The sequence below is a fragment of the Manis pentadactyla genome, chromosome 1 (assembly GCF_030020395.1).
Source record: "Manis pentadactyla isolate mManPen7 chromosome 1, mManPen7.hap1, whole genome shotgun sequence".
NCBI lineage: Eukaryota > Metazoa > Chordata > Mammalia > Pholidota > Manidae > Manis > Manis pentadactyla.
The window spans coordinates 88,309,981-88,331,227 of record NC_080019.1 but is presented as its reverse complement, the minus strand read 5'-3'; the positions used below and the strand labels follow the sequence as shown (position 1 = coordinate 88,331,227).

Here is a 21,247-nt window from a genome sequence, read left to right as displayed (position 1 = left end):
AACTACCAGAACTCACATCCTGGCTCTACTGGTTCCTAGTTGTGTAACCTTGAGTAAGTCTTTTATGTGCCCCTACTGTTTTTCTGTTGAAAAAAAAATGGAAACAGTATTAGTACCTAACTGTGAAAACTATGGTGTAGTTTGAGTTAACATACACTTAGTAACTCCTTAAAATTGTACCCTTCCTGTTTCCTTTTCTTTCTTTGGCTCTAAAGTTGGGTCTAGTTAAATTCAAAAAGATATATGCACTCCCTATGTTTTCTGCAACAGTATTTACAACAGCCAAGATACAGAAGCTACATGAGTGCCCATCAATAGATGAAAGGATAATGACGTAGTACATGTATAAAATGGAATATTACATTAGTTAGCCATAAAGAAAGCATCACATCTTGCCATTTGTTACAACATGGATGGACCTAGAGGGTATTATGTTAAATGACATAAATCAGAGGAAGACAAATATCACATGATTTCACTTATATGTGGAATATAAAAAAGTAAAACAGATGAACACAAATGAAACAGAAATAGACTCATAAATACAGGGAAGAAACTGGTGGTTGCCATAGGAGAAAGCGGAGGGGAAGGGGGATAGATGAAATAGGTGAAGGGGAGAAAGAGGTACAAATTTCCAATTATAAAATAAATAAGTTATGGAGATGAAAAGTACAGCATAGGGAGTAAAGTCAGTAATATTATAATAATTTTATATGGTGATAGATGGTAACTATACTTATTGTGGTGAGCATTTCATAATGTATATAATTGCTAGATTGCTATGTTGTATACCCCAAATCAATATGATATTGTATATCAACTATACTTAAACCAAAATAATAAAAGAACATGATAGAATTTTCCCAAATTTAACAGTCCTAAAAATTGCATGTTACTGATAACAAGCTGTGAAGCTAAAGAAATATTTCTAAGTTATCAGCAAATAAAAACCAAATGTTGATAAATTTTAAAAAGATAAAGTTTGGTCTATTTAAGGCTTAATTATTTTCACTAAATTATTTTCTTCCTATTTTTTTTTCCACTTGAAACCTGATCTTTGTCATAAGATCAGCGATCACCTCTTTACATATCTCATGTATTTATTTCTATTCTTCTCAAATGTCATTGAAACTTTGTCTTTTTTGCCATTTGGGGTAGCATGTAAACATTTAGGAGCCTATTGTTCGTGAGCCCCTGAACTAGGCAGTAGGTTTAAGATGCAAACAAAGAAATCAACAAAATAAAAAATGAAATGCTTGACCACAAGCAGTTTAAGAGTCTTATGGACACAGTACTTTTTGAATATATATCTGATTTGGACCTTGCCTGTAGAAGTCTGGAGGGATAAGACCTAAACAATCATGAAATAAGACCAAACATTATCATTGTTGACAAACATCACATGTTTTCTCAATGTGATATTTGTTGTATTCTGTCAGAGTATAAATCACACATTGCTGATCTTACTAATAGAAATTTCTGATCTTCCTGAGCAACAATTTAAAAGGAACACTAAACGTGTGATTATTAAGCCAATGATACTTATGAATAAATGTGTTTTGTATAGATAAATTGTAGGTATTAAGCAAGTTTAGTATGACATATCTCAGCCACAGGGAAGAGGCACCTGCTCTGTACCATTGTCATCGAAGCCGTGGGTGATTTCATGTCCTATGACCATGCCGATGCCCCCGTAGTTCAAGGAGTTAGACTGCTGGGCGCTGAAGAACGGTGGCTGTAGGATGCCAGCTGGGAAGACTACAAGGAAAGAAGATGGTTCGAGGTCATTAGTGGCATTATTCTACGACAGCAGGCCTGGGGTTGGCTTCTTGCTTGCACAGCTGTTTCTAGTATGTCAGTTTTACTTAATAGTATACAAAAATCTTCTGTGATATAAGAAGAATGCAAGTCTTTTATTATTGATGAAAACAAAGAGTTTATCCCAAAGTGGCACCATAGTTTATGACCTATACAGGTATACATTGTTATATTGTGCTTCACAGATATGGAGAATTCTACAAATGGAAGGTTTATAGCAATCCTGTGTCCAGTAAGTCTGTCGGTGCCATTTGACCAACAGCGTTTGCTTGCTTTGGCTTTCTGTGTCACATTTTGGTAATTCTTGCAATTTTTCAAACTTTTTCATTATTATTTTTTTTTATGGTGACTTGTGATCACTGATCTTCAATGTTACTATTGTTATTGTTTTGGGAAGCCACGAACCATGCCCATGTAACAGTGTGAACTGAATTGCTAAATGTTGTATGTGTTCTCACTGCTCTACTGACTGGCCATTCCTCTTTCTCTTTCCCTCTCCTCCTTATTTCCTGGGACACATCAACATTGAAATTAGGCCAATTAATAACCCTACATGACCTCTAAGTGTTCAAGTGAAAGAACAGTATTATGTCTTTAGCATTAAATCAAAAGCTATAAATGACTAAGCTTAGTGAGGAAGGCATGTCAGAACCTGACACAGGCCTTGCTAGGCTTCTTGCACCAAACAGCCAAGTTGTGAATGTAAAGGAAATGTTCTTGAAGGAAATTAAAAGTGTTACTCCAGTGAACACATGAATGAAAAGTAAATGAAACAAGCTTTTTGTTGATATGGAGGATTTTAGTTGTCTGGATAGAAGATCAAACCAGCCACAACTTTCTCTTATGTCAAAGCCTAATCCAGAGCAAGGCTCTACCTCTCTTCAATGACATGAAGGCTGAAAAATACAAAGAAGCTGCAGAAGGAAAGTTAGAAGCCAGCAGAGGTTGGTTCATGAGGTTTAAGGAAAGGAGCCATCTCCATAACATAAAAGCACAAGGTGAAGCAGCCAAGTGCTGATGGAGAAGCTGCAGCCAGTTTTCCAGAAGACTGAGCTAAGATGATAATGAAGGTAGCTACACTAAACGACAGAGGTTCAATGTTGATGAAACACTTTTTGGAAAACAATGCCATCTAGGACTTTCAGAGCTAGAGAGGAGAAGTCAATGCCTGCCTTCAAAGCCTTAAGAGACAAGCTGACTCTCTTGTGAGGGACTAATAATGCAGCTGGTGACTTTCAGTTGAAAATGCCAGTGCCCACTGACCATCCTGAGAATCCTAGGACTCTTCAAAATCATGGTAAACTACTTTGTCTGTGCTCTACAAATGGAACAACATAGCCTCTATGACAGTACATCTAGCTTACTGAATATTTGAAGCCCATTGTTGAGACCTGCTCAGAAAAAAAGATCTTTTCAAAATATTACTGCTCACTGACAATGAACTGGTCACTGAAGAGCTCTGATGGGAATATCCAATGAGATTAATAGTGTTTTCATACCTGCTAAGAAAATATACATTGTACAGCTGCCAGTGGCTCAAGGAGTAATTTCAACTTTCAAGTCTTAAATAAAACAAAACACATTTCCTAAGGCTATAGCTGCCATAGATGGTAATTCCTCTGATGTATCTGTCCAAAATAAGTTGAAAACCTTCTGTAAAAGATTCACCATCCTAGGACCATGAAGAACATTTGTGATTCATAGCAAGAGGTAAAAATACTAACATTAGCAGGAGTTTGGAAAAAGTTGCATCTAACTATCATGTATGACTTTCAGGGGTTCAAGACTTTAAAGGAGGAAGTCACTGCAGATGTGGTGGAAATAGCAAGAGAATTAGAATTAGAAGTGGAGTCTGAAGATGTGACTGAATTGCTATAATCTCATGATGAAACTTGAACAGATGAGGAGTTGCTTTTTATGGATGAGCAAAAAAAGTGATGTTTTGAGATGGACTCTACTCCTGGAAAACAAGCTACAAAAATTGTTGAAATAACAAAGGATGTAGAGTATCACATAAGCTTAGTTGACAAAGCAGTGTAGGGTTTGAGAGGATTGACTACAGTTCTGAAAAGTTTTAATGTGGTTAAAATGCTATCAAATTGCATCAAAGAGCATGCTACAGAGGGCAAAGTTCATTGCTGTCTTTTCAAGAAATTGCCACAACCACCCTAGCCTTCAGCAACCACCAACTTGCTGAAAGCTCAGATGATGGTTTTACTATTTTTTGAAACATTTTTGAAACAAAGTATTTTTTAATTAAGATATGTAGATTGTTTTTATTTAGACAGAATACTATTGCACACTTAATAGACTACAGTGTAGTGTAAACATTGCTTTTAGATGTACTGAGAAATCAGAAAATTAATTTGACTTGCTTTATTGTGGTATTTGACTGCGGTGGTCTTGACTGAACCTGCAATATGTCTAAGGTGTGCCTGTGATCATAATTTACTTTATAATCACTATTAAGATTGTTTTCTGCTATAATGAGTTCAGGGCAAGGGAAATGATCATCATTCGGGAGGTGTTTCCTATTGCAAATATTTGGGAGAAATAGTTACTTAATAACACACATATTACTTTTAATGTTATCTCTAAGACTTTATCCATCATCAATAACTTATTAAATAAACAGAGTCACTCACTCAAAGGTCTCCCCCAATCACATAATCCCACTTTCTTTCCATCAAATACATATTACTTTTTGTTTCCTTATTTATGGTTGTTGTCCTTTTATTTTCTTGTCTGCCCTGCCCTCCAGCCTCTCAAATATTACCCCTTTCAGGGCAGAGATTTGTATTTCTGTACATAATTTGTTTATTTATTTGTTTTTGAGCCCATTTGTTTCCTTAGTTCATTATTAACAGCACCTAAAACTAGCATGGGACCTGGAACATGATAGGTGCTTAGGAAATGTGTTGAACAAATGAATAACCAATGATAAATGAACAAATAAATTAATTTACCATTATGTCCTAAAAACTTTGGCAAATAAATAATAGTTTTCTTATGTCTTCCTTGACATCTTCATAAATTTGGTAACTTTCTATAGTGAGATGTCTCACAGACTCTTTACATTTCATGTATCAAATATCAAACTCATTTCCCCCTGTAAACCATCACTCTCTTGACTTTAATATTTCTGTTAATGGCATTTGAAAGGTCTCAGTCACCCAAAGCAAACATTTTCTACTCATATTTTTTTTTGCAAAGATGCCTCCACTCTTTTTACAAAGTCTGATACAGTCTACTTAGGGAAAACCTGGGTCACACACCTTCCTTTCAGTAGCATCCTTTCTGTTTATCTCCTTTCAAACTCATTTCTTACCTTAAGAATTACTGAATTTCCTGAGTGGTCTTCCCGCTTCCTGTCTCACCCAACTATACTCTATCCTAAACCTAATTTATCCTGGAGGCAGATTAAAGTGCAGCTCCGGTCATTATCATTCCATTGCTGAAACACATTGGATGGCTTCTCCCTGCTTTCTAGCTAAATGCAGTACCTTCTCTCTGGCCTTTCACTCCCTGCTTGTCTCTTATTTCTTCACTTGCCTCATGCCTCCCCCTCCCTCATAATTTAGTAATCTGTCTTTCAAGTTTTAAATGCTCGAATTCACTGAACAACTGAAACTATATGTTCTATAATTGGGAAAAAAATCTTTAGTATCAACACCTGTTACATGCAAACCCCTGGGTCATTGGTAAGTGGGATACCAAGAATGTAAAAGAAGGAGCCCTGAACTTAAGAAGTTTAAGGCCTAGTTAACACAGAGTAGACAGTGTTTCTTTGTCTTCTGGTAGGGTGAATATGACATAGCCTTGCATGTTATAAGGGATATATATTAGGTATTTACAGATGAGACTTTAAAAATACTCTGGCCAATTTAAGTGCTCAGACTTTAAAATAAATCTGGAGAGTTGCCATAACATTCAAAATGACAAAATAATAAAGAAGTAAAAACTTTTGTTCTTGGAGAATTTTGATGACAGTTATACCTCACATGTAGCTGCCTGAGCTATCAACAGTGCCAGGAAATTATTTTTAACTTAAAGTATAAAAATTATGTGCAGTACTTTATTAACTGAAAGTGAACACTATCTCCCACACTATGTACTTTGATTAAAATCCACCCATTATATAAAATACTCTTATGAAATGTGCTATCAAGACTAAACATTAACTGTAAAGATCCTGCTGCTTTAATTACACCCTGATGTGCCATTCTTCAGGCAACTGATAAGATTTTTATGGCTCATATTAAATACTAGTCTTCAAATTCAGCTTTGCAAATTATGATTTCTTTTACTTTGTCAGCTAAATCTTCATGATGAAGATTTCCCCGTTAACCTTATTGCTATTACTAGTAGACTTCACAACTGTTGATAATAATCAACAGCTTTGTTATGCATTTTTTATGTTCATGATTGTCAACAATTTAGTTAATTAAATAAACCACTGGCCCATGAAACAAGACTGCTTCTTCCTACTTGCCACCTCTTCTCTTCCCTAGTTTATTTTTTAAGGCCGAAAATAATTTAATTTTAGAATTGATATAAAGCTCAAGATTATAATCAGGTAAAATGAGTTTTTTAGTGGGAAAAAAATTAAACATTCTTTTTTATATTAAATGGAACAGCAGTATGTTTGGGAACATTTACTCTTAATTTTTAAGTCTAAAAATAAGATTCCTAGGAATGAGTAAGACAAGTTTAGAAAATTAAGTATCTCAAGGTAGTCATAGATCACCCAGGCTAAATATACTAAATAATCCATAGGATTTCCTAAAAAAAAAAAAAAAAAAAAGTACGATTGTTAATGAGAAAGGGTAATGTAGCAGTAATAAGATGTCCCATCTGAATTGATCATTTCCTTGGATAAGACTTTAAAGTTTAATAAGATTACTGAATAGTGCCTGGAACTTAAAGAGAAACATTTGACAAAACATTCCAATGCAACTTTCCATATGGCATGGAAGGCTTCTGTGCAAGGAACAGGAGCCAATGAATTAAACACTTTTGGTATGACTTCCTGTCCTGGAAGTTGATTTTTTTAAATTAATGTGCAGTTGTGGGGATGCATAAAAAATTGGAATGTAGCCTACATGTGAATTATGGCAAAAGGTGGTGGAAATTGAATTGAAAAGTAGAAATTATTAATATAAACAACTTTTTATATTCTAATAAAAAAAGTTCTTTTTTGCCAAATATAAAAAGACCAATTCTATAAGAAACTGTATGTGATCTACTTTAGGGTATTTGTGTGAATATGGGAGGGTCATTTATGAGACGTGCTATTCTATACCAATTCTAACTATGTAATGCACATGACATCAAATCCACTACAACAGTTTTACAAAAGTTATACATCTGTGTATGCGCGTGCTCATGTGCGCGCGCGCGCACACACACACACACACACACACACACACACACACACACACTTCTATCAAGATGGAGATCCAGATCTTCAATTATTTTTAGTAAAGACAATCACCACTTTGAAGATTTAAATAAATTGTCAAGGAGAAAATGTACACATGTCAAAGATTTCTCTTGCATGACACTTCTCCTTTGTCTGAACTGCTTTTCTCAGGATAGAAGCATACGAAAAAAGGCTAATAATTTTCAGATTCCATATTTCCATCAGATAAATTTATCTGGAGAATCTTTTAAAAGGTCCTTCTATTATGAATGCTTATAACAGCCTCTTGATTATTCAGATGATAATTGTCTACTTTGTGAAATGTTAGGCCACCTTTACCTTCTCTTTCCTTTTATTATGTGCTTGTTTTAAGTTTGGTTTGAGGGTACTAAATTCAAAACGAGAACATTCCCAGGTCTTCTTTAATCAAGGACTCTCTGAGGTATGCCAATTGTCCAGCCAGCTCCCAGGATATGGGGCAATTCAGAGCCAAGCAAGGTCCTATCTTAACCTAAACTGCATAGACCTGATCTAGAGAAGGGACGAAAGGATGAACATAGAACAGTCCTGAAGAGGGTCTGTCTGCTATTCTTGTTGGGGTCAATTAATACCAAGTCTGATAGGGCCCATGGTCTTTCCTCATCAGGATTAAAATGAAGCTATATATCTGAGTGTGTCTTAATGTGGAACCAAAGTGCAGGCTGCCTCACTTTGCTTTGGGATTCCATTAAAAGTTCCTTATCCTGTTTAAGTCCAGCATGAACTACATCTTACCCTGATGGAACTACTGAATATCAAAAAGAGGTCTTCAAAGTAAAGTATCTCCAGAAATAAAGGCACTTCTAAGAAAAGGTCTGAATGGTCTCTAGGAAGATAGTATACAGGGTGGAATGCATGGATTCTGAGTTGATTATTAAATAGGCTCATCATTTCACTAGCTGAAAAAGGTATTACCCTAAACTTTGAGCCAATTGATTTTAACCTAATGTACATGACTTACTTTATCTTCATGTTTTATAAAGACAACCTTTTCTGATCACTTTATATAATTCATTTTTATTTTTGTAGCAGAATAAATTCCAGATGCACTAAAGATTTGCTCTAAACATAAAAACCATAAACATACAAGAAGAAAATGTAGGTAAGCACTTACTTGAGCTCTTCCTAGGTTTAAAAAGCAATTAGGAAAGATACAATCAAATTTTAAGAGTTGTAATTTCTTTTAAAGTTTGTTTTTTAACCAAAGGCAAAAATCTCACAGGATTTTCTCATCATTTCTTATCTAATTAGTAAGAGAATTCAAGAAACATGAAGCTAAAGGCAGATTCTGAGATATAAAAAGAATAGTTTAGAATAGTGCTGAAATCATCTTCCCTCTTGATTTCTCACCACATTCAAAAGACAAGGGCTTGGACTGAGTATGTGGAAAAACTTGCTGTGCTATTTGTTTAGAATATCTTTGGTAGTATTGAATCAGTTGGGTGCTTTACTATGTACTAAAAACTGGTGGGAAAAAAATGGGTCCATTTCTGTGATACATAACAGAGAGTTTAAAGATGTCAAGGTCTTCCCAGAAGAGAAAAGGTGTATCTTTGTTATATCAAGCCATTTAGCTATTTGTCATATCATTCACTCATGTATTAATTTCTGTGTATATTTCTGTAATATTAGGGTAAGTGAACACATAAATTTTTTTTAGATCAAAAGTGGTCGAGTAAATATAATTTCACATGGTTTAATTCTATTATGATGAACTTTTCTGAGCCCTTTGGAGTCTTCAAGAAAAAAAATAAGCATGATGCAGAATAGGACCATCTCCACTAGAGCCAGTGTATAGAATTACTAGAATCACTGGATCTCTGAAAATTTGATTCCTGGAGCCTTAAACAACTTTACGATGATTATGCTTAGAATGCCCTAAAGTCAGCATAACTTTATGGAGAAATAAGGCACTTGAAGAAAGTATTTAGAAATAAAATTAAAGTATTTTGAAATAAGATAAAACATTTAGCTACAAATTAGAATATTGTAAAAGAAACAAAATCACTGGATGTGCTTTGTACTAATTTAAAATTTTGCTATTTTAGTGAAAAGAGGTACATGGATGCACTTACTTTCAAGGAGTATGTGTGATAAATAAGCCTGAGCTTTGCTTTCATGGGGTGTACTACAAATTTGTCATGAAATTCACTACAGGTTGCAAACAATAGAAAAATATTAAGAAATTATTTAGGAATAGATCTTACCTATCTGATTTCTGCCTGAAGAATAAAATGCATTGACTACAGCTGCTCCACTTATCCACCTATAGAAAACATAAGAACTGGTTACAAGGATACAGCATTACCTGATTCAACTGCTCACCATAATTAAAGCATCATTACTATTCCTAGATGAATCTTAACATTCTGTTTGAAATGTGATCAACAAATTAAAATTAGCTCACTAGGTGACAGAGCTCATTTGAAAGTATTTCCACTTCTTAAAAAATCAGACTATATCCAGGTCTGCAATCTGTTATTTCATTTGCATGAATTTTTATGGAGGCATCTGACAGTATGAAACCCATTCAAGTGTGTCTTATCAGAAATTGCAGTGGATTAAGATAATATTGAAATATATTTAGCTTTATGTCCTGATAGTAGATAACCATGTCAACAATTCTGGAGAATATTGAAGTATAGGTTGTTAAAACTTCAGAATCAAATATATTAAGATTTTTTTACATTCCTAGTTTACAAAGAGCCTTTTTGGGGACTAATATATCCCCTTGGTAGTTAGTTAGCTTTGTGTAATGTGCTTCTAATTACTGTCATTTAAAACTATTATTTAAAAATGTGACATTTCAGCTAATTGAGCAAAGGTATGGTTTTATATGACAACTGTGAAATAAAATCCAGTAGATTTGTCTGTGTATACCACACATTAGGCTCTATCGAATCTAGCGATTCTATAAAATACAATTCCTGACTTTAGAAGACTCTAGTTTAATTGAGGAGATGAGAGGGACACATAAAAGCTATAATGCAAGACAATAAGAAAATGGAAAAAAGTAGCTCCCAGACAATAGTTCAAGGGCAGTGTTAAGGTAAAGCCAATGTGCCAATGTTCCCAGGTCTTTCTGCTCAGAAGTTATGAAGCCTGCATATCAATAATTGTTGAGCACTTTGTGCAGCAGGAGTAATATCCTCATCTTAATAGTCTATTACATTTATCCTTATATACTCACTGAAAAAATGAACTCTGCCTGATTTCAGATAACCTCTTAAATGTCAGCACACATGCATAAACTTCAGACTACTATTTATTACTATCCAACGGCTTTATTGTAGTTATTCTACTTTCAGGGACACAATTAGTGTGGCGATTATAATCCTACTTACAGAAGGAGTTTACAGTAATTAATACAAAGAGACTAAATTAGAACTATTTCCAGACCTTGCTTTGCAAGGTAAATAGTACAAAGTCACTGCCTAAATCAGCATTTTAGCTACAATTTTCAGTAGCTACTGTGGGATGTCAGATGTGAGTTCCATTTTGATCTCTTAAAAATAACTGAGGGAAGGCCATACATAACAACTGTCTGATAAGTTCTCATTAACTATGGATTTTATCTCCAATAACATGACCAAGACATTCATATAAACTATTTGGAACTTTCAGAAAGAATCCTGGTAACATTTCTGTGAATTTTTCTTTACAAAGAAAATAAGTGTGAAGATGGATGGTGCAGGTGTGGGGGTGGTTCATCAATGTGTTTCTTCTTTAGTATGATGTTGTTTTAAACAGAGAGAAACATTTTCAGACAGGAGGGTGTGATGGATATATTAGTGCTTCCTAATTCCATTACAATGAGTCATCAATATTTTAATTTCTTGCATGTTGATGATTACATGCATACAATCTTATTTATTTCAATTAAATTCCACTTGCTTCCCACATGATTTGTGATGACTCACAACAAAACATGGACTTGTAAATCCAGGGGTGTGGACTAAAACTGGGAGATCCAAAACTACACAGGACAAGTAGATTTTGTCTGTGTGATCCCAAAGTATGATGCAGAAAATATTTATATAAATAAAATCATGATCAGGAAAAATGATGTATTAGGACTATGCTTATATACATTTACACAGTTAATAATGACTCAGGTTCAAGTAAGGTTCTAAGTTGTCTGGCAAAAGGGGCAAAATGGAAAAATGCTCATTGTACTCCTGAGGGGGGAAACGCTGTTCCTTTGGGGACTTGAGAAAGGTATTTCTGATTCATCATCAACATTTAGATGGGAATATGGCAGTAGACTTTAAGTGTGAACAGCTTATAATTATTGAAATTTTAATTGCTATAAAAGTTAACATGTTATCAGGTCTCAACTGTTTTAATGTCCAGTTTCTCAATAAGGAGCTTTTGATTTAGCGATAGTATACTCTGCATGGACTTCTATGGACAATCTCAAATGATATGCAAAGTTTTTGATTTTGAACTCAGGCACAATGCTAGTAACGACACATGAAAGAGTGCCAATCCAAAACGTTTTTTAAAGTAAGTATATTACAGAGGAAAGGAGCTAGATATATGGAACTAATGTTTCAGACAGCAACAGATCTCAGAAGTAGGACACACATGAAGTTTATATTACCCACCCCATGTTCATTGCTTTTGTAAAAATAAATGTCATACCTCTCACTTTAGGACTTTTCTGCTATTCTGTTACATTAAGGAGCTGAAGATTGCATTTTGATTAATGTTTGTGACTTTCCAGCAGGAAGGGTTTTACATATTAAAATGTCCACTGTGCCTCACCTTCAAGAAAACAAGTAGTTATTTATGACTACAGAATTCTCAAAGAAAATAAAAATTATGGTGCTGAGGTTCATAGAGCACTAGTGTGTAGTGTGTGCCTTTTCTTCCTTTAGATCTTTCACTGTGTGTCCTCAGACCACCCCTGGGTAATTACCCAGATTCAAAAGCACAGGACATTTTATCCCTGGGAATGATCAGAACTTGAAGTACTGTGATTGGATCATTACATCTTAAAATGATGGTAGCACAGTTACAGGCTTAATGCTTAATATCTGTGGTCATTCATGAAATATCTCATCATGTTAATGTAAAAGCTAAATTAAGGCAAAGAAAACATTTCTCAAAATAAATGGTGATACAACAAAACTAAATTCTTTTGATTAGGATGCAGTTTTAAAGTTTCAGGAGAAGCTTCTGTTTACAGAACACAGGCAAATTTGACCCTGAATAGCAGCACAGAAAAGAGAAAATGCACAGCAGGTAAGAAAACGAAGTGGTGGTGATTCTTGCCCTGAACTAATGGGTAGTCCAGGGTCCCTGAAGATACCTTTAAAGTGCAGAGGCCAGACACAGCAGCCTCCAAGAAGAGGCGTGAGGCCTGAGAGGTGAAGAAACTATCACTCTGTTGTTTTGATTTTCACTCCTGCCTCTAGTGGCCTGTGTGGGTAAGACTGTGGGTATGTGTGGTATTAAACGAAAAGTGGGAAAGCAAGAAGTAAAATGTTATTTATTTTTTTAAATTTCTGTGACATGATTTTGTCAGGTAAACTTACATTTTGGGACATTCAACAGTAGAACAAAAAAGGGGTCACTATAAGCAGCATGGCCCTCAAAGCTGAACTAACAGTGTGGACAGGAAATGTAAGGTGAAAGACCCTTGAGAGGGGGACAAGGTGCTTTTCTTCCACTTCTTATTACTTGAAGAACCTAAGTGGTGATGAAACAAAAGCACCCAGACATCATTTTTACAGCAGGGAAGAAAAGCAGATGTGGACAGCCTGATCTTACAGCCTTTTGGATATAAGAAACCCACTGGATTGCAAAAGTACATGGAATAAAACTCGTTCACCCACTCAGGTATAACTTAAAACTTACAATAACAAAATTGTTGATATTTCTTTCCCAGAAAGTGTTCAGTTTCTCATCATCTAGGGGTCTTGAAGCAATTCATTTGAAATCAGCAGTATAAGATAATGGTTTTGTCTCCCTCAAATACCTCTGGAAAGCAGAATTCCCATTTTTTAATTGCATAATCCACTTATTAATATTGTCTTGTTGAGACCTCAAGGTTTTCTCTATACCTTTGTTCATCTTTTAAACCATCCCTCTAAGATAGATGACACCTCCAGTTTTCAGCTGAAGAAACTAAGGCACAGCAGGGTTATCAAACTATTTTCCCTAATAAATTTATAAGTTAAATAACAAGTGGGACAAACATGTGTAAACTAAGGAGAAAGAGGACCCTCTCATTTTCCCATCAAATCCCCTACTTCTAAGCTGTTCATCTGCCTCATACATATGATGTATGCCATTCACTACAACGATGAATGCCATTTCCTTGCCAATCTCTTTAAAAATGAAAGAGCTTATTTTTATTTATTTTCCAATATACCAAAATTGGTTATATTTATATACACTAGCAATGAATAATCCAAAAATGAAATGAAGAAAATAACTCCATTTACATTAGTAAAAAGAAGAATAAACTATTTAGGCATACACTTAACAAAAGAAGCACAAGACTTGTATATTGAAAACTCATTGAAAGATTAAAGAACACCTAACTATATGGAAAAGATGCCACTTTTGTGGATCAAAAGCTTATATTTTTAAACTGAGGTATAACTGATATATAATATTGTATTAGTTTCAGTTATACAATGTAATGATTTGATGTCTGTATGCACTGCAAAATGATAACCACAGTAAGGTACTGCCTGTCACCATACAAAGTAACAAATTTATTTTTTCCTGTGAGAATTTTTAACACTCCTTTGGCAGCTTTCAAATATTCACTGCCAATATTATTCATGATCATCACCATGCTGTACATTACATCCCTAAGAATTATTTACCTTATAGTTGGAAGTTTGTACCTCTTGACTCTCTTCCACCATATCACTCAATTGCCCCTCCCCTCTGGCAACCACCATTCTTTTCTCTGTATCTATGAGTTTTATTTTGTTTATTCATTTGCTTGGTTTTTTAGGTTCCACATATAATTAAGATTAGAAAGTATTTGTCTTTCTCTGTCTGATTTATTTCACTTAGTATAATACCATCATGATCCACTCCTGCTGTTGCAAAGGGCAAGATTTCATTCCTTTTTTTATGGATGAGTAATAGTCAATTGTATATGTATCTATCTGACATCTTCTTTATCCATTCATCTATCCATGGAATGAACACTTTGATTGTTTTTATATCTTGGCTTTTATAAATGATATTGCAATGAATATAGGGGCATATATCTTTTTAAGTTAGTGTTTTTATTATCTTAAGATAATACCCAGAAATGGAGTTGCTGTATTATATGGTAATTCTATTTCTAATTTCTGAGGAACCCCCATACTGTTTTCACAGTGACTGCATCAATTTACACTCCCATCAACAGTGCACAGCGTCCCCTTTTCTCTATGTCTTCACAAACACTTGCCATTTTTTTTTATGGTAAAAGCCATTCTAACTGGTGTGAGGTGATATTTTATTGAGGTTTTGATTTGCATTTTCCTTATGATTAGTAACGTTCAGCATTTTTTCATGTGCCTGATGGCACATTTTTTTCATCTGTATGTCTTCTTTGGCAAAATGTCTATTTGGATTCTGTGCCCATTTTTCAACCAGATTGATTGTTCTGAGATGTAGATGTTCTTTGTGTATATTGGATATTAACCATATTACCCATTATTAGATATATGATTTACAAATATATTCTTCCATTTGTAGTTCTCTTTTTCTTGCTGTGCAAAAGCTTTTTAGTTTGATGTGGTCCCAGTTGTTTATTTTTGCTTTTGCTGCCTTTTTACATAGAGTCAGATCCAAAAATCTTTGCCAAGATGGCTATCAAGGAGCTTACTGCCTATGCTTGCTTTTAGGAGCTTTGTATTTTCAAGTCCTACATTGAAGTCTTAAATCCATTTTGAGTTAATTTTGTGTATGGTGTAAAATAATAGTCTAGTTTCACTCTTTTGCATGTGGCTGTCCAATTTTCTCCACACCATTTATTAAAGAGATGTGCTTTCCCTATTGTATATTCTTGCCACCTTTTAAACAAATTAATTGATCATATATGCTTTGGCTTATTTCTGGGTTTTTTATTGTGCTTAATTGATCTATGTGTCTACTTTTGTGCCCAGACCATAGTGTTTTGATTACTCTAGCTTTGTAATACAGTTTGAAATCAAGAAATATGAGGCCTCTTGCTTTGTTCTTCTTTCTCAAGATTGCTTTGGCTATTAGGGGTCTTCTGTAGTTCCATACAAATTTTAGGACTGTTCTATTTCTGTGAAAAATGCTATTGGGATTTTGATAGGGATTGTATTGAATCTGTAGATTGAAAATATAAACATTTAAACAATATTAATCCTTTCAGTCCATGAGCATGGAATATATTTCAATTTATTTGATGCTTCTTCAATTTCTTTCATAAATGTCTTAAAGTTTTTAATGTAGAGGTTATTAATTCACCCCTTTGGTTAAATTTATTCCAAGGTTCTGGATTCTTTTTGATGCAATTGTAAATGGGATTGTTTTCTTAACTTCTCTTTCTGATAATTTAATGTTAGTGTATAGAAAGACAACAGATTTTTCTATGATTTTGTGTCCTGCAACTTTACTGGATTTGTTTATTACTTCTAGCAACTTTTTGGAGGAGTCTTTGGGGTTTTCTGTATATAAAATCATATCATCTGCAAATAACAATAGTTTTACTTCTTCCCTTCCAATTTATATGCCTTTTAGTTCTTTTTCTTGCCTAATTGCTCTGGCTAGGACTTCCAATACCTCTTGAATTAAAGTAATGAGAGTAGCATCCTTTTTCAGAGAAAACACAGCATTTCATGATTGATTATGATGTTAATTGTAGGCTTGTCATATATGGCTTTTATTACGTTGAAGTATACTCTCTCTATATATATACATTGTTGAGAGTTTTTTATCATAAATGAATGTTGAATTTTGTCAGATGCTTTTCCCACACCTATTAAGATGATCATATGATTTGTACCCTTCATTTTGTAAATGCGATGTATATGTGGATTGATCTGTGGATTTTGAAACATCCTTGCAACCCTGGAATAAATCACACTTGATCTAGGTGTATGGTCCTTGTAATATATTGTTAAATTCAGTTTGCTAGTATTTTGCTGAGGATGTTTGCATCTTTGTTCATCAGGGATATTAACCTGTAATTTTATTTTTTGTTGTGTCCTTGTCTGGTATTGGTATGAGGTTAATGCTGGCCTTGTAAAATCAGCTTTGAAGCATTCTCTCCTCTTCAAATTTTAGAAGAGCTTGAGAAGGATAGGTATGTAATCTTGATAGAATTTGTCAGTGAAGCCTTCTGATCCTGGACTTTTTTTGGTTGGGAGGTTTTGATTACTGACTCAATATCCTTACTAGTAACTGGTTTATTCAGATTTTCTATTTCTTCATGATTCAGTCTTATAAGATTGTATGTTTCTAGGAATTTATGTATTTCCTCTAGATTGTATAATTTGTTGGCATAAAATTGCTCATAGTAGTCTTTTATGATCCTTTGTATTTCTTTGATATCAGTTTTAACTTTTCCTTTATAGTATTCTGTTTTTATTTGAACATTTTTTTGATGAGTCTAGCTAGCGCTTTGTCAATTTTGTTCATCTTTTCAAAGAACCAGCTCTTAGTTTCATTCATCTTTGCTATTGTCTTTTTAGTCTCTGTTTCATTTATTTCCACTCTGATGTCTATTATTTCCTCCTTCTACTAACATTGGGCTTCATTTGTTCTTTTCCTAGTTTGAGATAGGCCTATAGTGCCATGAACTTTCCTCTGAGAACTGTTTTTGCTGCTATTTTACATTATATTTCCATTTTCATTTGTCTCAAGGTATTTTTTTAAATTTCTCCTTTGATTTCTTCATTCACCCATTGATTTTTCAGTGCCATGTTGTTTAAGCTCTACATGTTTTTAATTTTTCTAGTTTTTTCTTAGAATTTATTTGTGGTTTCATACCACAGTGGTCAGAAAAGGTGCTTGATATGATTTCAATCTTCTTATATTTATTGACTTGTCTTGTAGGTTAACATATGACTTATCCTGGAGAATGTTCCATCTGCATGTATCCATTCCATTCAATCCATCTAGTCTAACATGTCATTTAGAGCTAATGTTTCCTTATCGATTTTCTGCCTGGATGATCTAATCATTGATGTAAGTAGGGGACTTTACACCTAGTATTATTGTATTGATGTTAATCTCTCCCTTTACGTTTGTTAGTATTTACTTCATATATTTAAGCATTTATATCTTGGGTACATAAGTGTTTACATGTTTATCCTCTTCTTTGGTTGATCCTTTTATCATTATGTTATATCCTTTTTTGAATTTATTACACTCTTTACTTTAAAGTCTATTTGTTGATATAAGTATAGCCATCCCAGCTTTCTTCTGGTTTCCATTTGTGTGTAACATTTTTTTCCATCTCTTTCCTTCAGTTTGCATGTGCCCTTATATCTGAAGTGAGTTTCTTGTAGACAGCATATTGATGAGTCTTGTTTTCTTCCCATTCAGCTACTCTGTGTCTTTTGACTGGAGAATTTGGTGCAATAATTTTATTTGACTTAATTATTAATAAGTATATACTTATTACCATTTTGTTAATTGTTGTCTGGCTATTTTTTAATGCTTCTTGGGTCTTTTCTTCTTGCTTTCCTCTTTGTGGTTTGATGACTTTATTGTTATGCTTACACTCCTTTCTTACTCTCTTTCGTGTATGTTTCTGCTGTGTGGTTATCAAAAGGCTCTCATGTAACAGAATATATATATTGAGGTAGGCCTGTATAGAAATATATATGTTTATTTTAAGTCAGTGGCAACTGAAGCTTGGATGTATTCTAAAACTTGACATTTTTACAAACCCTTCCCCTATTTTATGATTTTGATGTCATATTTTATAACTTTTTGTGTATCCCTTAGTTATTGTATAGTTTTTTATTACTTCTTATGCTAGCTTGTGATTAATACACTATTTTTACTATATTTTTACCTTTATTAGTGAGATTTATACTTTCATGTTTTCTTGAAAACAATGCCCTTTCTTTTCAGCTTGAGGAAGTACCTCTAACATTTTTTATAAGGCTGCTTTAGTGGTGATGTACTCCTTACACTCTTGCTGTCTGGAAAACTCTTTAAATTTATTCATTTTGGAATGATAACCTTGCTCTGTAAAGAATTATTGCTTAGAAGTATTTTCCTTTCAGCCTTTTGAATATATTGTGTCACTGCCTTCTGGCTTGCAAAGTTCCTGTTGAAAACCTTACTGCTAATCTTAGTGTTCTCTTGTATGTAACAAGTTTCTCTCTTGCTGCTTCTAAGATTCTTTAACTTTTGATATTTCAATTATAATGTGTGTGTTTATGTAGATATTTTTGGGTTCATCTTATTTGGAACCCTCAGGGCTTCCTGGAACTGGATGTTGGTTTTCTTTTCCAGGTTTGGAGAGTTTTCAGCCATCTTCAAATAAGTTTTCTGCCTCTTTCTTCTTCTGGGACCCCTACAATGCAAATGTTATTCCTTTTGATGTTGTCCCAGGAGTCTTTATGCTATTTCCACTTTCTTAAGTTCTTTTTTCTTCTTGCTGTTCTATTTAGGTGAGTTCCACTCTCATGTCTTCTAGATCACTGATCTTTTCTTCTGCTTCATCTAATCTGCTATTCAACCACTCTAGGTAATTTTTAATTCAGTTTTTGTATTCATCAGCTGTGACTTCTGTTTGGTACTTTCTTATATTTTCTATTTCTTTGTTGAAGCTCTCACTGTTTCATCCCAAGTTTGGTGAGCATCTTTATGACTATTGCTTTGAATTCTTTATCAGGTAAATTACTTTTCTCCATTTCATTAAAGCTTTTTTCTGAGATTTTATTTTTTCTTTCATTTGGAACATATTCTTGTCTCCTCATTTTGCTTGATTTTCTGTGTTTATTTCTATGTAGTAGGTGAAACAGCTATCTCTTCCAGTCCTGAGGACCAGATTTATTTAAGAGATGAAACTTACTTTTCATCCTTGCCCTAGGTCTTTGTTGTCTCTTGAACTTTTGTGATTATCTAAGCAGACTTGTTTATTCTTGATAGCTTCCAGTTGTTGAGGGTGAGCCATGACCTGTCAGTGTTCCAAATGGAAGGATCTCAATCATCATTAGCTTCAGGCTGATTGGAAACCAAGCATCAGGCAGTAGCTTTTAAGATATGCAAATATATACAATCCTGTGGGACTGCAATTGTAAACACTGCTGACCTTTAGACCAGGGGATGTGCAGATGTCCCCTGGGCAATAATTGCAAAAATCGGAGCTTCAGATGAGTGTATAAGCTCTTTTTTGCAAGGTATGGGCAAGCTGTAGCAAGGCTGAAGGAGACCACAAAGATGGGGTCTTCTGGCCTATGTTCCCTGGGAGCACTTCCATAGTCTCTAGACATGTGGTAAAACAGATTCCTGTCCCTCAGGCTGAAGTTCCAGGACAAGTAAGTAGGTCTTTTTCACAAGAGACTGGATGTGTATTTCAGTCTGTTCTCTGTGTAGTGGTAGCCTGCCAGTAGTTGTCTCTCTGTTTCAGTCCCAGGGGACCTAGGAAAGCAAGTCCCCCTGGCAACCAGAGCCAGGTGATTATAGAGCATCCCCTGTGTGTACTTTGAGCAAGGCAGCAGAAGAGCACAGGGCTGGGGCACAGGCTGCCAGCTTTCATGGGGCTGGTACTCTCTCTACCTCCCACCTCCCACCATCCCCACCCCACCCAATCCATGGCACAAGCAATTGTACTGTTTCATGAAGTGAATTTTTACCCAAAGGCAAAAGCACAGTAGTACCAAAGATCCTCATTAAACTGTTCACTGTTATTGTATAAGAGTTGTTAATGTAACTGAAGGACTCTGAGTGATTTGAGTGATTCACCTGATTAAGAGGTGATAGTCAGTACTCCTATTCTTACATTAAATTGGGAGAGTCCACTTCTCTTTCAGCAAAAAGCAACAGAAATCACCATTCATTCTCTTCCTAGAAGTAATAGGTGTGTGTGGTTCTGTTTAGCAACAAGGCAATCTTTCTGGTCTTCAATAACTTTATATGTGTGTACATGCACATGTTGTGTGTGTACCTTCATGTGTGCAATGGGCCAAATTCAGAGAAATTCCCCATTTTGGGGGATATATGGGTGGGTCAATCATTTCTGTCAGAATTTTCTTTTGGTGACTTTTCCTCCTGATTTAGAATAACCTTGGGATCTTTAAAAAAAAGAAAGGAAACCTCTTCCATCTCATACAACCCTTAGCAAAGATGTACCTGACATTGTATCTATCATCTGTCTAGCTTAAAGACAGATAGTAACTCCATGAGAGCAGGGATGCTCCATCTTTTATTCTTTTTTAAAACTGTGATAAGGACACTTACCACAAGATCTACTCTCTTAACACACTTTTAGTGTTATGACACATTATTGTTGACTATAGGTACAATGCTGTGCAACAGATCTCTAGGGCTTATTCATCTTGCTTAACAGAAACTTTGTGCTTGATGATTTCTCCATATTTGCTCCTCTCCACAGCTCCTGGTAATCATTATTCCATTTTTTGAATTTATGAATTTGACTTTTAGTTCCTTATGTAAGTGGAATCATGCAGTGTTTGTCTTCCTGTGTCTGGTTTATTTTACTTAGTATAATGCTTTCAGGTTCATCCATGTTGTTGCATATTGCAGAATTCCCTGCTTTTTAAAGGCTGAATAGTATTCCATTGTGTGCATATGCCACATTTTCTTTATCCATTCATTGTCAATGGAAGCAATTAGGTTTCTACATCTTAGCTATTGTGAGGGGTGCTACAATGAACATGGGACTGTTAATATCTCTTGGATATCCTGATTTCAATTCTTTTGGATATACACCCAGAAGCAGGACTTCTGGGTCATATGGAAGTTCTATTTCTAATTATTTGAGGGACCTCCAGACTGTTA

General features: G+C 34.7%; 1 protein-coding gene across 6 annotated transcripts in view; it reads right to left on the bottom strand.

Moving 5' to 3' along the window:
• Positions 1 to 21,247, bottom strand: part of MME (membrane metalloendopeptidase) — a 95,382-nt gene that overhangs the window by 12,678 nt on the left and 61,457 nt on the right. For all 6 annotated transcript variants that reach the window (XM_036904151.2, XM_036904148.2, XM_036904153.2 and 3 more), the window contains 2 exons: positions 9,487 to 9,545; positions 1,639 to 1,758 (listed from right to left, as the gene is read on the bottom strand). In XM_036904151.2, coding sequence (XP_036760046.2) covers positions 1,639 to 1,758; positions 9,487 to 9,545 — 179 coding nt within the window. The remainder of the gene's footprint in view (positions 1 to 1,638; positions 1,759 to 9,486; positions 9,546 to 21,247) is intronic.